The sequence below is a fragment of the Brachypodium distachyon genome, chromosome 3 (assembly GCF_000005505.3).
Source record: "Brachypodium distachyon strain Bd21 chromosome 3, Brachypodium_distachyon_v3.0, whole genome shotgun sequence".
NCBI classification, from domain to species: Eukaryota; Viridiplantae; Streptophyta; class Magnoliopsida; order Poales; family Poaceae; genus Brachypodium; species Brachypodium distachyon.
Window position 1 is genome coordinate 48,390,918 of NC_016133.3, and position 17,252 is coordinate 48,408,169.

At 49.2% G+C, this 17,252-nt stretch overlaps 2 protein-coding genes and 1 non-coding gene across 5 annotated transcripts; 2 read left to right on the forward strand and 1 right to left on the reverse strand.

Moving 5' to 3' along the window:
- The first annotated feature begins 3,500 nt into the window (after positions 1–3,500).
- Positions 3,501–5,447, forward strand: LOC100840938 (NAC domain-containing protein 92). Of its 3 annotated transcripts, none has more exons than XM_003572603.4 (4): positions 3,501–3,626; positions 3,940–4,179; positions 4,270–4,559; positions 4,649–5,447. In XM_003572603.4, the coding sequence occupies exons 2-4, from the start codon at positions 3,990–3,992 to the stop codon at positions 5,204–5,206; spliced, it is 1,038 nt and encodes a 345-aa protein (XP_003572651.2). In that variant the 5' UTR covers positions 3,501–3,626; positions 3,940–3,989; the 3' UTR covers positions 5,207–5,447. The 3 variants fall into 3 exon arrangements, with proteins under 3 accessions (XP_003572651.2, XP_010235594.1, XP_010235593.1); XM_010237292.3 differs by having other exon boundaries at positions 4,652–5,447; XM_010237291.3 differs by having other exon boundaries at positions 3,589–3,718.
- A 1,907-nt stretch (positions 5,448–7,354) lies between these two features.
- TRNAW-CCA lies at positions 7,355–7,426 on the reverse strand. Its single transcript has one exon. It is a non-coding gene; the product is annotated as a tRNA-Trp (tRNA).
- A 5,047-nt stretch (positions 7,427–12,473) lies between these two features.
- LOC100841244 (transcription factor MYB106) lies at positions 12,474–14,698 on the forward strand. The gene is made up of 3 exons (XM_003572604.4): positions 12,474–12,731; positions 12,841–12,970; positions 13,769–14,698. The coding sequence occupies exons 1-3, from the start codon at positions 12,596–12,598 to the stop codon at positions 14,454–14,456; spliced, it is 954 nt and encodes a 317-aa protein (XP_003572652.1). The 5' UTR covers positions 12,474–12,595; the 3' UTR covers positions 14,457–14,698.
- Positions 14,699–17,252: the final 2,554 nt, after the last annotated feature.

The window sequence follows — 17,252 nt, forward strand, 5'->3', positions numbered from 1 at the left end:
GAACCGGAGCATCGACCTAGCTAGGGTCTAGGGAAGCGCCGGAAGCCCCGTAACTCAAAAAGGCCGTGCTGCGGCGTACACGTGGAGCCGTGGAGGCGGCATATATGATCGCGATGTATCCGCGCGTCGCTGTCCCGTCCATTGGCAGCTCGACGACCCTAGCTAGGTCGTTTGAAACAGAGAGAAAGAGAGATGTGCGTGTGTACTACTGTAGATCGAGGGGGAGATGAAAGGTGACCCGGCCGGTATCTAGGCGCGGGCGCGCGGGAACGTATATACGTCTCTCCATTCCCGTGGGCACCCACGAGCCGGAAAATTGCCCCGCCGGCCGGCCGGGGCGGGAGAAAGGGAAAGGCCGAAGAACCGGCCGGACCTAACGCGCGCGCCACGATCGACCTTAATTCTCGGCATAGCTAGCGCGCGCCTCTGCATGTGCCGTATACGCATGGCCTGATACGTATGTACACATGCGTACAAAACAGCGTAGAATGAGGGAATGGTACGGTACGTGTCGACGCTAACGTATATCTCTGCACATGAAGGGAAATTAAGGACTCTAGCTATGGATGGCTGTCGCGTGTGCCGCGTGGTGCACTTTAATTCCACCATCCTGAAACATTTCCGACTTAATTTGTTTGTTCAAGGTGTAAATAAATTACATCAGATCCACTAAACTGAAATAAACACGAATGACAAAGTAACTGTGCTACAAACAAAAGTTACATAACTGGTTTGAACAAGGTTTTTACTAGAAGAGTGTATCCGGTGAAAACCACACCTACCGTGAAATCTCCGTAAAATCATTGTTAAAAATTTCAAACAATTCTCAGGAAACCTAATTCAAGTTGAAAACAAAACACCCATGACAGCTGGAATCATACAACAAAAGAAATTAAGGATTACAGAGCCGAGCTATGTCTAAACCACCATCTAAATTGACACATAAACTCCCCGATAACACTCGCCATCTTGTTACACGTATCAACACTACATGCTGTTGATGAAATGCTATGTTCGTCAGTGCGGAGCCAGCCTAATGCAAGGGTATGCATTGTATACGGATACCTTTTGCAAAATCTTTGCCAGTACATATATGTGCATGTAGTACATGTATGTATCAATGCAATATCCGCTAGTTTTTCAATTTCAACCTTAAATTATTTGATGGCTCCCCGATGTCTTGCCATCCTCCCATATCAATGTGGCTTCCTCCTAGAATAGGAAGACTTCAGGCTTGCATATAACTTTCTCGAGTGATGATTGAAACTTTTCTCGTGAATTTTCAAGTTCCGATCCTATGTCTAAGATTATGTATCCATGCGCAATGTCTCAATTCAACCTAAGTATGAACGTAGCGGATGCATCGAGTCAGAGCTCTGACACTCCATCACATGTAGATCTACCACCATCGCGCCTGTCCCCCCTCTTGATCCTCTTGTCGACTGGTTTCTTGTCAAAGGAAAAGAGGCTTCCTATGCACACGCTTGAAATCCTGGTCCGACCGGTGCTGCCTGCGGTAGAAAATAGAAAGATCAAAGACAATTTGTAGAAAGTAAATATTTTTACCATGTTGTTTCGTAGCACATTTTTGTTTTGTAAGATCTGGGAAAAGGAGGTCGCCCATGAGAGTTAGGAAAACCATAGAAAAAGACAACTAGATAGGGGCGAAAGGAAAAATAGAAACTAAAATACTTCTGATGAACCAAAACCAATTTACATAACATAAATATATACTCCCTCCGGAGGGAATAGTTGCATCGACTTGCAAAGGCCGTGGTTTTAATCCTTTTCGAAGAACTTTTTTTGCGTCGACTAAGTATTAATTGTGCTAGATCTCTTTTTTTTCGGGTAAGTAGTGATTTTTTTTTAGCGAATGGGTAAATTGTGCTAGATCCCTGGGATTGCTACTCTCCGTGCCGCACCTTTCACACTAGTTACTTGTGACGAATCAGAAGTGATTAGACAGGCACGTAGTTTCTCACCAAGCAATCAATCCTGACTGATCCATCGGCTCGTGCACGTTGTACACATTGAATACGAAAGGAACCTACCTAACATTGTTTACGACGAAGTGAGACCGAGCTTGGCGCCATGCCGGCCCATCCCATATGTCAACTTAAAACTAGTAGCGTTTTCCTTCTGAAGAAACTTGAAGAAACGATAGTAAGCTACGCATGTTCGCATGCTGGTAATTAACATCTATCAAGTTTTCGAGTTTCCGGCGTCGAATTCAGATTTGGATTTTAAGGCAACAAGTTGGCAGGCCATTTGCCACTAATTAATTGCAACATAAAAGCTGGGAGTGGTTTCGATCAAAAGAAGGATATAGCACACCACCGTTAATTTCAGGCAATGCCTATATCTCAATCCCATAGTCATATGCATTTCCTTTTTCCATTCTTACCATGTATCTCGATCATGAACCTATTTTTTTTTTCATCCCACAGTTACAGTGTGGCTCTGCCGCATGCGCATCCCGATTCCTGACAGCGAAAACTAGCTAATTCTGTTCCTCTCGGACGACGTAAGATCGAAATGCTGCCATGCATGCATCAGTGAACGATCGGTGACCAGGATATATGTTTCTTTGTCTGGTCTCTGCTAGCCCATGAGTGCACGCCAACCATAACTAAATTCCTTTGGATTTATATGCACACACGCAGTACTGGCGCGCGCTGTGATCCACTTGCGCGCGCGTCGATCGATCTAGCCTGCCAGGCCAACGACGTACGTGCTGTACACTGTCCCCGAGCTAATGACGATGGAGTATATATCCTAGCCCTAGCTTGATTAGCTTGATTTGTGTCCATTCGACAATCATTGACGGACGTACTTACTTGGGTGAGTCTGGGAGGAGCTGTGCTGGTATGCATGGACCGCATGCATCTCTCCCTCGTAAAGCTTGTGGCGTGTGGGCGCATACGCACGCACGCTCTTGGATGACTGGATATCTCGCGTCAATCAACTAGGCTCCGTAGTAAGTATAGGATCAGGGATATAGCAGCACAGTGCCCCTGACAATAACCTTATTCTTCTTGTTTTATTAGGCTCAATAACTGTTGGCAAACGATCGAGCCAGCATTATTTTATTACGTACGTACATAGGCATCGGCAACCAGGTTGAACAGAGAAGAAAGATGTCTAATTAATTGACACTTCTCGTCTCCAAAGAAAAAGTCCTATGTAAGTATGTATCGCTTCTTAACTTGGTGATAGTTGTACTGCAAGTAACTGAAGTCAGTTCATTAAACTTTAAAACAGTTTCCTGCTATACGTTATAATACTGTACTAGTTAAATGAAGAAAATTGATGGGAGGAAAATGGGACTATATTTGACCAAATTATTTAGTCCTTTTTGAATTGAAAGATAATGGGCTAGGTGAAAGTAGCAACTCCATGTCTGCATAGAAGTCAAAAGGTTAATTAACCACCTCCTCCATGCTGCTTGTTGCAGCTGGCTGCCGTGCACCACCTTGCTGTTTCCTTCACCACCACGTCCCATTCAATCTAAAACCAAAGGGGCCCTTTGTCGTCCTTGCCAGTATTTAAGCCCCCCCATCCCCTTCTAAACTTTTAATCGCTTCTCTTAACCACTTCAATCCCTTCAAGACTGTAACACGAAAAAGGTTAGCTCACTTCCTGCAGCTCTCCCCCTCCTTTTTCTTCTTCTTGTTCTCGAGGACTTCCTTGGCCTCCTCTCATGTTCTTCATGTGCCATGTACTACTTCCATTTGCTTGTACATCTCGTTGCTTGTTTAATTGGTTCATGTAGTACCTCCTGCTAGCTAAGCTTGCTTGCTTGCTTGTTGCTTGCTCCAAATTAAATTCCTGCCTTAGCACTAAGTATATCTTGTCTCGATCTTCTCCTAGCTAGTCCTTGTTTAATTACGCTCATAAGGTGTACTAGTCGGTAACAGCATATTTGTATTTATGTTTCAGCTTAATTAGTTGCACAAGCTGAGACCAGCAACGTCCTTGGCTAGCTGGAGATGGAGCATGACGTGCACCAGCAGCAGCTGGAGGAGCCCATGGAGCTCCCGCCGGGCTTCCGGTTCCACCCCACCGACGAGGAGCTCGTCACGCACTATCTCGCCCGGAAGACCGCCGACCCCACGGGCTTCGCCGCCCGCGCCGTCGGAGAGGCCGACCTGAACAAGTGCGAGCCATGGGACCTGCCATGTAAGCAAACGATCGATCACTGTAAAACGCATCCGTAGATATATATGATTCGTCATGCATGACTAAACGTGTGAATGGATTGTGATGCAGCTCGGGCAACGATGGGGGAGAAGGAGTGGTACTTCTTCGTGGTGAAGGACCGCAAGTACCCGACGGGGACGAGGACGAACCGGGCGACGGAGTCCGGGTACTGGAAGGCGACGGGCAAGGACAGGGAGATCCTGAGGGGCAAGGCCCTGGTCGGCATGAAGAAGACGCTCGTCTTCTACACGGGGAGGGCCCCCAAGGGCGGCAAGACCGGCTGGGTCATGCACGAGTACCGCCTCGAGGGCAAGCACGCCCCCGCGCCCTACAGCCTCCCCAGGGCTGCCACATCCAAGGTACTCGTGTAAATTTAGGAGCTTTCATTTTGTTGATTAATTAGCTCGATCGATGAAGAGGATTTTGATGATTGCTCCGTTTCGGGCAGCAGGACGAGTGGGTGCTGTGCCGGGTGTTCAAGAAGAGCCTCGAGCCGTCGGCGGCCGGCAGCAATAACGGCGCCAGGAAAGGCGCGTGCACGGGGATGGCGGCGGACGCCGTAGGGTCCTCCATGTCCCTGGCCGACGCCGGCCTTGCCGCGCTACCTCCGCTGATCGACGTGGCCGCCAGCGGCAGCTTCGCGCCACCGCCAGCGGCACACGTGACCTGCTTCTCCAACGCGCTGGAGGGCCAGTTCCTGAACCCGCCGTTCCTGCTCCCGGCGACGACGGCCGCGGCTGCACATAGCGCCGGGGAAAATATACACATCGCCATGGAATCCGCCGCCTCGCCCTTCTTTGCCAGCATGTACACGCAGGACGTTTCGGGGGGCATGGCGCACGAGTTCCTCCTGGACGGCGGCGGCGGCGGATGGTACTCCAAGGGCGAGCGGGAGAGGCTGAGCGGCGCCTCGCAGGACACCGGCCTCACCTCGGAGGTGAACCCCACCGAGATCTCCTCGTCGCGGCAACACATGGATCATGAGCCGACCTTTTGGGGCTATTGAGACCTTTCATCATTATTCGAGTCACTGGATTGGTATGAAAATTATACTGTAGTAGTAGTAGTAGTATTGGGTATATCTGGATAGGTGCCAATGGGGAAAAAAATCATCATGCGTGACAATAGTAGTTTGTGTGCTGTAGATTGGATAATCCGAGATGTATTGTGGTAAATACTCCGTAGATATTAATGTGTGCTGTTTGCCGATTCGATCTTAATTTTCTTGAAATATACATATTCTGGGAGATTGTTGTGCCATGCATTTAGTTAGGTGTTCTTGATCTCCTCCGAGTGGTAGAGAAGTGATCGCATCTCGAACCTAAAAGCTTGACTTGTCGTTGTAGAAGGCTTATCTCGCATTAATTAAAACTTAATTTGGCCGTGGTTCCAGTGGTGCTTGAGCTATCAATCCCCGCTTGCAACCTTTTGTCCCTTGACCAACTATCTAGCGTGCGTACGCATGTATACGAGATCACGGCAGGTTCTCCATTACGTGGCTAGCTTGGCCGTCTTTGGGGTCACATGGGTTTCTAGTGGGGAAAAGTTCCCTGTGCGTAGTCATTCCAAGGAAGAATCAATCAGGGCATGGGAAAGTACGTTACGAGACTACTGTAGCGGGTACAAGTCGGCATGTCGCCACTTGGTTCCCATGCCTTGTCCCTATGCAAAGGGTTGGGGGAGCCCCATCCCATGTCATCTGATTTGCCCCGTCCGTGGCCATGCATCATCCTTCCAACACAACAAAAGGCTCACGTTGTTTTCGGTCCAGGGATAGATGGGCTCCACCGATCGATCCGTGCAAGCTCATCATTGAGATTTGAGAAAGGGCGCTACTGCTATATTCTACTACTCCGTAAACAAGAAGGGCAGTTGTTCACCTACTAAAAAAAGAGAACCCATGCATGAGCAAATCACGCGAGGACAGGTGCCTCTGCTTCTAGATCTTCTGGTGTGGGGGCAGGGCAGGGGGTCCGGGAAGAATATGTTAGCATATCTCGTCGAGTTGTGTAGTGTTGTCTCGTATCTTTGGACATCTTCGTTCTCCATGGCGTCCAGATATATATTCTCACCTGTCGATTGTTGTGGCTTTTAAAATTCAGAGTTCCGGCCGCGTTTGCGATGTTGTGCACATATCGTGGTACTCAGTCTCTTGCCCATGCCTGCTGTCTGCAGATTGCACAGGTACTAGATGGACTGCCAATGCGCTCTTGCTATCCGTTCATGGTTGTTAAGGGAACCCCGACTTTTCTGTGCATCATGGGACTATCGAGTCACCCATCACTCCATCAGGCCATCAACCTCTGAGACAATAAGAAGCACTTTATTATTCAATAGAAAGATCTGTTGACACAAAACTGGGGGCAAATTGTTTGTTTCTGGAAGTACTTAGGCTATGACAATCTTGGCAACCGGTCAACTGGTAAAAATAACCGACGTGGTTCAAAGGTCCAGAGGCAGCATCGAGGTTCGCTCACCGTGCGCCACCGGCGAGTGCAGGAGGAAGACAACGACGTTTACTTACAAGAACTACTTTGAAGATGGTTCTGTAAGGGTTTATTGATTTAATATATGGCCTTGACTTTTTTCGAAAAAAAAAAGCTAGGGAATGTATGGGTAGATGGAGAGATATATTCCCCGCACGGATAGAAAATATGTTTCGGTATTACAAATGCTACAATGTCTTGTCTGGTCGATCTTGACGATCGAGTTTTATCCAATGTCTGTAGAAATAAGACAGGTTATAACTTGGCTGTCAAAAAAAAAAGACAGGTTATAACTTTGTTTCCCTAGGCTAGAGAATCCACGTCCGTCCAGTACATGCCTCTAAAGTCTAGATTATCTGACCGACGTTGTTTCGGACAAAAGCAGGAGACATGTCGTCTTCCAAACTTTTGTTTTCGAAAGAGAGATGCCACATCCAAATTGAGGGAGAGGAATATCAAGAAGACAACATTGGAATCCATGTTCCTTCTGTTTTTCGAAAAGAAGGGACGGCGTTAAAAGGTATAGCGACGTGGGCCAGAAGAGCAAAAAGGCCCATAAAGACCATTGTATTAGCCAGATCCGGTGGCCCATCGCTCATGGATGCTGTTTCGACCCTCAAATAAAAAAAAAGAATGCTAAAAAAACACCCGGATTAGGATCGGGATATTGAACCCGACGTGAATCGAACACGCAACCTTCTGATCTGGAGTCAGACGCGCTACCATTGCGCCACGGATCCGGTACTGAACTTCAAGAGGAATACATTTATATATTTATAATATTCCAAGAGGTTTATGGTCATTCAGCTGTTTAGCCAGCCAGAACCTGTAACTCTGAGGACGAACTTGAGTCATAGATACACGATGAACGATCAAATAGCTAGAAAATGCATGCTCGCGAAAGTTTTGTCGGCAGACACATTGTCAAATCACATCACACCGTCGTAATTAAGCCCTTCATTACGTATAATAATCACGCAGTGCCGTCGATCTTATCACGCACATAATATAATCTACCAATACCGGAGGTCGTGAATACCGGACCGCGAACCCGGCACCAACGCCCCGCTGTAGACCGATCGCGACAGCGCCGCATGCATGCGCGGTGCGTTATTAAACGAGAGAATGGGGGGAAAAAACACACATCCTCGATCTTCCTCGCGGGTCGATCGGGCGAAACGTCGAGCCACGACGTCGCAAAAAAAGCTTTTGTCTTTTCCAGCGGCGCCGCCGCGCACCGTGGAGCCAAAGGCCGTAGCACGGCAGCGGATAGAAGCATTCCTCCCCCCAGGCCCCCACCACCCCCCGTATTGATGGAGCCATGTGTGCCTGTCTTTGCCCCTCTTGATCTACGATACGAAGCCTAGCTCTGCCCGGCCGCAGCCGGTGGTTGCGCCATCTCTTCCGTCGATCCTTTCGATCGATGGCGTCGCTCGTACGAACGGGGACACACCTACTAAGCTAAGCTCATCCGCGCGGTCATCCGATCTGAAATTGGTCGTGTTTCTGCGTGTCTTTCTTGGATTCCTCCGGTGCCCACACCTCTGAATCGCCTCAAGTAACTCGGGGTGGCTGACTGTTTCAGACTGTACGTCCCGTTTTTTATTTTGCCGTTTGCCGTTACCACAGAGTTTGACACTCAGGTCACTGCATATACTAGTAGCTCCTGTAATCACTTTATCAAGAACATGTGGAGTGTCTGAAGACTTGAAACCCACGGAAAAATGGACATAGAACTAGTACTCGTATTATTACTTTTTTTTTTTTTTGAGAACCTGGCAAGAGCTCTGCTCTTTCGTTGAAGTGGACAAGAAGAGTTACAATGAAGGCTAAAAGAAACCATGCCAATTACAAACAACTGGCCGGTTTTATAAACAAAAGAGACTACTCACTACACTCCTCCATGAGGAGGCCACATTCTGATCTAATGAAAGGACATACACTGTGTGGCAAGGATCTGCAATCCTTAAAAGTTCTCTTATTTCTTTCCTTCCATAAATGCCACACCACCATGCTAGCCCACACAATGTCATGATTTTTCTTCCTCGAATTAATCTTCAGTAATCGATTCCACCATCCACTTAGCGAAGTGCTTTGCTCAGCAGCTCTACACATCCTCGGCCTCTCAGTCATGAAGGACGCCCAGATTTCTGTGGAAAAGGGGCATTCAAGAACAAGATGTCTCGCCGTCTCCATCTCCTGGTCACAAAGGCAACATTGGTTGTCATGAGGACAACCCCTCGCAGCCAACCGATCTCCAGTCCAAAGCCAAGCAAAAGCCACAGGAAGAAGCGAATTTTGCCCTCACATCTGACGCTCCAAAAGGCTGCACTCGTATTATTACTTACGGAGTACTTTTGGCTGAAAAAGGCTGCGTAAAAAGCCTTGGCATTTGAGATATAGAACGAGAAGGACAGATACACTAGAAGGACAGTCATACGGGTTCAGAGAGCTGAAGTGATTTGGCCGAGACCAACGAGGAAAACACTATTCCGTCAGCCATGCAGGCCATGTTCAGGTGTCTGAGAGAGCAGGCCAAGAACAGAACAGAAGAGGAGGGGCACGGTAGGGGTCCTCCTCGGTGTAATCCTTGGACCGCATGTCTCGCGTAATGAATTAGGATCACGCGTGCTCATTTACAGTTACGGGGGGAGTGGGACTACTACACCTTGGTCTCGTGCGCTGTCCGTATGTGCACCGCACAAGCACAAATCAAGTTTTACCAGAACAGGGCGAGGGCTCTCTTCTCAGCTGACTCTCTCCTGTGTGTCTCGTACTGATTCCTATCCTGCTGCTATAAATGTATGCGTGCCGGTCCATGCCGAAAATGAACATTGACCGTGTCAGACTGCTAGGAGAGGCGCCATTGGTTGGATTCCTTCTCCTCCCTCCGTTCCCACGGAGGGAGTGCCGTTCTACGGTCTTCACCTCAGTTTTATACTGCGCTGAAGCTTCAGGTTAAACGCTGCCACCTGTCCTGGAGTCCATCAATGCCCAGCTAGCTGCACGACACTGTTAGCACTGATTATATTCTTCCTGATGCGGTGAAACAGAAAACCACGGTGTCAGTCATTCCAGTAGGGCCCCGTACGTAAGATGCAGTAACTTTGTCTAGTAGTGGTAATACTGTGTACACATGCCAGTGATTATTTCACTGAACTTTCCGAGACACATTAAATTTCCAGGACGTATGGCTGTAGAATAGAGTTGGAACTGACAGCATCCGAGGAACTGCATGATCTCCTCCTCCTAATCGGGTGGCGCATTGCCGTTTGACACTTGTGTTAAGTTTATTTCCATCCGTAGCTAGCTAGGCTAGGTGTCGATCTACTACTGATCCCGAGCCATGGGTGCTTTGTGCAGTCAGTTGGGTTTCTTGCTTGGTTTCCTGCAAGTTTCTTCAAGTGCCATGCAATGATGCAAATGCTCCACATACAGATGATTTGCTGAAACATTCAGCATTCATGTAAATTCATCTCTTTTGGCATCACTGACGGCCATAAATGTTGCTCAAATACTAGTACCTCGGCATGCCATGTGCTATGAACTATCAAAGTAACCAGAAATGGCTAGGGCATGCCGTTAAAAGATATGTTGGTCATGGATGAATGCTGGACATAAACAAGGATACGTAGGCGGCGAGGTTACGTAAGTGTGCTAAACGCTCATTGTAGGACATAAGAGCTGAGTACAAGCTAACTAACTTGATCATATCAGAGCAAGGAAAACGTCCTGGCTTCAGGCATAGCAAACGAAATTTTCATATTTTTGCTTGCTCGAATTCAAAAGGTAAGGGCAATAAGCTCACGCCCTCCTGTTTCAAAGCTCCAAGTCTAAGCAACTCCTTGACGGAGGAGGGTGCACATGGGGAATCGATTTGCATGGTGGTCCTGGAACAAATGGCCATGCAACCAGTGGAATTAATAGTAAAATAAATTTTCCATTGTCCCACTGTGACGCAACAAGTAGAATCGGTAAAATTATAGTGGGCTCTGTACGACTGTTGTGTTTTTATTGGCAGTTTGCCTTTCATCAAGATTAGATGTTCCATTATCTAAAATTTTATAGATGTTCCTTTGCCCTAAAGGCTACCGTGGTCGTCCACATTGGAAATCCTATGGTGTTTTGGTCCCATGAATTAACGGCTCTCGACCCGGTGGGTTGTCGGTCAGCGGCCTGCCTTAGAAGTGGAGGTGGCGATGCTGGTGTCCGTTTGTTCTAAAATATATAGCTTGCATGTTTTCAAACATTTCTCTTTGAAAAGTTATTTTAAATACAAATCCAACATTATGTATTTTGCATCACACAATTACACATTTAGGTGGAATAACCATGGCCATGGGTCAGAATGGAAAACATGTGCACTTTATATTTTTGCAATGGAGGGAGTATAATTGTTCCTCTAAGCCGGTGGTGTTTTGGTTCCGTGGATTGACAACTCTCCATTTGCTCTCCGGTCTGTCTTGGCAGTGGCGACATTGTCGTCAAGTTTGGTTTGTTGGTGATTCTTCAGTTTTTTTTTTGCGCCAAATCTGCTTCCCTGGTAGTATAACGAGGAAGAAATAGCTTGACAAACTTTCTGTCCCTTGTCTCGGTGCAATAAACGATTTTAGGTTGCCATCTATTTCGGCGGACGACTCGTGCAGCTATGCTAAACCTTTAAGGTTAATTTAACTTATTTAGGTTAGGTCTTCTATGTTTAACCTTTTTCACCGAATAATGGGGAACTTCGATCTACAAAAGGCAGAGCTAGAGGCGATGACTTTGAAGTATCTTGATGTAATTTTTTAGCTTTACTGAAAATCTCTGCTCTTGGTTCTTTTCAATTTTTGTTTTGTTAATCAATAAAGTTGGACGATACTAGTACTAAATTGAGTAAAACACCTAAGTTTGGGAAGACCGAAACTGACATCCGCTTAATGGATTAGCGTCCAACCGAGACGAGTACGAGTAAAACAAGGTGCCAAAAGTGTCAAACAAGTCAACTGACTAAGTGGGACTCGGGGAGTCTTTTTCACCTGGAAGCAGCAAGGGCCCAAAACAGGGCATATCACGCATTCACACGTCACGCCGTGGGACCAGTGCGTACTAGCATATTATCTGGCACGGTAGAGCGGGCAGCAATCTCAAATTTGGCAGCTCCGACGAGAGATGGTTGCGTACGTGATCTGAAATATCCGATCCGATCAGCTAGTGTTTAATTGCGTCAAAACGAGCCACGCGCTGCATGTTTGGACGCAAGAATTTCATCATCACTCAAACTCTCAGACGGAAGAGGGTGACAAGTATCGCCAATGAGTAGGCAGCCGGCCGGGGCAGAGAGCCGCGGCGCGGTGCATGCAGAGATACAGGAACAGGAGGCGGGCATCAGATCAGTGCGGAGCCGTGGCGGCGGGCAGCAACGAGACCAGGCACCAAACGATGTCTCCATCTCCCCGGTCGGCGGGTACACACGCAGCGCCGCAGGAGAAAAGACCCACGCCACCGTGCAGCGTCTCTGACCTGCGCCCCGCCTCACGATTGGATTGATGATCCGGACAAGCGGCGGAGATCGGTCCACCTAATATAGCAGCGGCTCGCTTTGCCCGGGTACACGAAAAATCCCCATCCTGCCCCTAGTGCCCTCCTGTCTTGGGCGTGCTGACGTGTGGGGCCGACTTTGGCGTGGCAGGGGGGCGGTCGTCGCGGTCTCACAGAGACCCAAGAAGATTCTTGTCTCACAGTCACACTGGGTAAAGTCAGTAAGTAGCACAGGACACCCACGCTCATGCCCTATTTATGTTGCTCGGATCACTGGACTTGGTCGTCACTCCTCACTAACTAGCTAGAGGGTTTCCTAAGCGAGCCTCTCGATCTTGACCCCTCTCTCCTTGCACTTGTTGGTGTAAAAACTGCACGACCGTGTCCGGATGGGGCGATCGCCGTGCTGCGAGAAGGAGGCCGGGCTGAAGAAGGGTCCGTGGACGCCGGAGGAGGACCAGAAGCTGCTCTCGCACATCGAGCAGCACGGCCACGGCTGCTGGCGCTCGCTCCCCGCCAAGGCAGGTGAGCTCCCGTGGAACGAAACCCGCCTTTCAGTTTTGGTCGTCCCGCAGCATAATTCGGCAGAAAGATCGATGCTGTTTTCTGATATGTTGTATGTGTGTGTGTTCAGGGCTGCGCCGGTGCGGCAAGAGCTGCCGGCTCCGGTGGACCAACTACCTGCGGCCGGATATCAAGAGGGGCAAGTTCACCCTCCAGGAGGAGCAGAGCATCATCCAGCTCCACGCGCTCCTCGGGAACAGGTGATCATTTCCCCCGTCATACTGGATCGTGTCCGCTTCATTTTTCTCCAAGCAACTCGATCGTGCAGAGGCACGCAGTTCTGATCCTAAGGGAATGCCTGTGACGCTTGCGCACGCTGCTCTCAGAATTTTTTTGCAACAAACTTGGCAAGAAACCACAAGATCATGGCATTACACATCCTTTTATTTTTGTTCCTGATTAGCAATGGGAGTATAGTAAAAGGTGTAAACAGTCCGGCCTAAGAACAGCTCATCGCATACCTTCTACCCCTGGCAACCACAAACAAGATAGGACTAGTACTAATGTACTACGAGTAGATCACAGAGATCACAGGGGGTGAAAAGCAGAGTAAAAGAGCTGGTCTTGCCAACATTCCTCTGGTACGTTTACCAGGGTTGGTTAGTCACGTACGTACTCACGTTTGCCATTAAAGTCGCTGAGCCCGCAAGCTTCGCTGTGGCTCACCATCCATGTCAGGGCTTTGGACCATTGTCACCGCTTGCTTGTCGTCCTGCCATTTTGACTTGCTATTCCCATCTCTGTCGGCACGTACCGCACCACGCGCGTCTTCTTCAATCCCAATCGCAACAAACGCACCTCTGATCTTTATTACCTCCGTTTCATAAAAATTGACACGGTTTTAAACTAGAGTTAGTATAAAGCCGCGTCAATCTCTGTGGAATGGAAAAAGACAGGGAGAAAGATCCGCGTAAAAGATAAAATGAAAAAGACAGAGAGAAAGGTTACTGCTATCATGCTATGGCATCCACACTGACGTAGTAGTATGTTCTCCCCAGGTGGTCGGCGATCGCGACGCACCTGCCGAAGCGCACGGACAACGAGATCAAGAACTACTGGAACACGCACCTCAAGAAGCGGCTGGCCAAGATGGGCATCGACCCGGTCACGCACAAGCCGCGCGCCGACGCCGACGCCGGCTCCGGCACCGGCGCGCGCTCCAGGGTCGCGGCGCACCTCAGCCACACGGCGCAGTGGGAGAGCGCGCGCCTCGAGGCCGAGGCGCGCCTGGCGCGCGAGGCCAAGCTCAGGGCTCTCGCCTCGCCGCAGCCCGCGCCCGCATCGGCAGCCAGTGTGCTCGACTCGCCGACGTCCACGCTGAGCTTCTCGGAGAGCGCACTGTTCGGCGCCGGCGCCGCGCGCACCCCTGTTCAGCCCGTGCAGTCATACGGGGACGCCTGCGAAGAGCAGCAGCGCTTCGGCGGCGGCGGCGGGGAGACGGGCTTTGCGGGATCCGGGATCACGTTTGCGAGCGTCCTTCTCGACTGCTCTGTTGCCGCCGGCACGGAACAGAGGCTCCTTAAGATGGCAGAGGATGAGGTGGGGGAGCTGGAGGACAAGGGCTACTGGAGCAGCATACTGAACATGGTCAACTCGTCCATGTCCTCGTCGTTGACCTCCGAGGTGGCGGCGGACGACCCCGAGATGTACTTGCCGGCGGCGGCGGCGGCGGCGGGAGAATTCTGAGTGCCCAAGACGCCTAGACCTGCATGCCTGCATTCACACAGTAAAGCGTTTGTGCGTGCCTTGTCGTGGAATGACGAACTAGTGGCAGTGCTAATGTTAATTTCCAGCGTGTTGTTAGGTTCGTTCCGACGTGCTTTGGTTTAATCCGTGTGGAATAAACTTTGTACTGTACTGATTTACGAATAGTTTGTTTATCTGTGTCTTGTCTGATGTAGCTTGATCAACAAAGGGTGGTTTCTTTATGTGCCGGTTTCTTGGTCCCTTTCTGTATGGTAGACGGTGGATTGGCAAGATTACACAATGTAAACGAGTCATGGTACGGGGAGATTCCTGTCGTAATCCTTGATGCCCCTTGTCACTCTGTAAACTCTGTGTACATTAATGAATGAAGCTCTCCTTATCTAAAGAAAAAAGACTGTCTTAGATCCCAGTTGAAAGCCTGCTCATCCTTTTTCCCCAGCAAAATGATCGATCGAAAAGGCAGCGAAGTCGCGCGCGGAAATGCCGGACACGGCCGTCGGCCCGGGTGGATGAGGCCGTGCGAAGGAGCGGGAGCAACCAGCGGCCCAGACAATTCTATAAAAAAAACCAGCAGCCCAGACGCGCAAGGTGGTCGGCTCAAGAGGCAGCCCACCTATATATGGCCCAGGAGGGTCTGAAAGCAGGCCTAGTAGTATTTCGGGGGCTGCCGAACCACATGGCCCTCTATTGATTTATAGAAAGGCTCAAGGCTCGTCCCGCTTGAATACATGAGGTCCAAGGTAAGCCCCTCTGGTTCAATGGTTCGGTGGTTCCTAGGTTGACCATCTTGCCTCCTTTACAAGAACCAGAGAGGGCATTGGCCAAGGATCAAGACGGAGTCAAGGAGGTGGACGGTTTCGACGAGGCAACGACCGCCTGACCGACTGAAGTCAACACAGGTTTTACTTGACACATAACTCCTCCCACCGTTCCATAAAGATTGGCGTGGATTTGAACTATATTCGATACATATTACGATAATATAAGTGCTAATGTTGACATTTAATAAAGAAAATTCATGAAAATCTCAATTAGATCACACTATTGCTTGTATACATAAATAACGCAAAATATGATAACAAACAAGCCACTAGCCAATAATCTACCATCAACTTGCAACAAGTCGATAACAAAAGTCCAAAATTCAATGTCAATCCACACATCATCAAGGTCACAAGAGATAATCTAGATAAAAAATGAATTAGTAAAACATACATTTTTCATTGCAATTATGAAATATCAATTCATAGGAATTGAGAAAATAAACATACCAACGAGGTGCTAATTTTTTTTTGACGGAACAATGATTTGCTAGTTAGGCATATGGTCCTGTATGAGACATCATGACTTGAAACAAAAGAAAAATCCTAATTTGAGATCAACTAATCAAGCAGTGTACCATGAAAGAAATACTCTCTCTGGTACTGTGCTGCATATATACAGAGGGGCAGTTCAATACCGGGGGGCAATTCAATGTCTCAACCCCTCGAATCACTCGGATGCGATTAGAAAAGGTGAAGGAGGTGGCAGATCGACCGTATTCAGGCTTCGTTGCTTTGATCGATTCGGCAGGAGAAGACCAGGCCCAACCGTCCAACGCCCAAATAAGAAGAAGAGCCCAGAACTAAATTCAAGGTTTAGAGGCCCAGTAAAACAGAAGGGGAGACGAACTGCTGTGGCCCAGCCCAGACAGAACAGATCGATCTACTCGATTGTTCGTCGTCTTCGGGGGCACAGCAGGTTCCAGACCCGCCCATGGCTGCCGGCATCTCGGTGCAAAGCTCGACCGTTCCGCCCCTCCCTCTCCTTGTGGCCGATCTCCATCGGCGGTGGCGGTTGCGCTGCCCCGTTGTCGATCTGTGTGGTCGGGTGAGTGAGCGGAGGTGGCGGTGTGGCAGGCGTGCTAGGGGCATGCCGGTGTCCAAATCCAATCAGCCGCAAGTTTGGGAGGGCGCGATTGCCGATGAAAATCAAGCCGACCTTGGTCATGACGGATGATGGCGGCGTCTATGCGTCGTTACCTTGTCGAAGGCATCATTCTAGCAGTTCCTACTTCCTCACTCAGATTGCTCCGAGGGAAACCCCTGATCTTGGTCTTCCCGGATCGGACGATGACGACGGTCGGCGCCGTCTCTCCCTCTTGAGGGCATCGTCATGGAGCAGGTGTTGGTCGAGAGGGTCAAGAGGTGGAGCGGCGTGGCATTTTCTGCGTCAACGACGACGAGTTTAGGCGGCATGGTGCAGCTGGGTCTCGGTGGCGGACGAATGATGATGGGCGCGTGCAGAGCGGTGGCGTTGTCTGGTGTCGTAGCGACGTCGATGGCAGACCTGGGAAGGTCAATGCTTCGATCCTTGTCCTGAAGTTGGGTCGGCGGAAGATGGCGGCGGCTGATTCTGCAGCGTGCGCATGTGATGTGCGCCGGGGATCTGCTAGTCCGGTTGTGCCCTGTTGCGGCCTCCAGATTTAGATGATGTGCGTCTGTGTGTGGTCAGGACATGCAGTCCTGATCATGGTCACCCCCTTCATAAAGTTTGTGGTTATTGGCATTTATCGTCAGAAAGATGGCTTTGGGTCTGTCGATGTATGCATTTTATCAGATTTGTTGAATAATTTAATAAAAAAAGACCGTGTACATCGTTTTGATGGAGAGGCCGGGGGTGTCATCCTCTTTTTCGAAAAAAAAGATCAACCCTAGAAGTTAGATCCGGTGTACCATAAAAGACCTTGCTCGTAATTAGGTGGGTGCATGGGGCTGTGTTGTGGAGAGCTCTCGG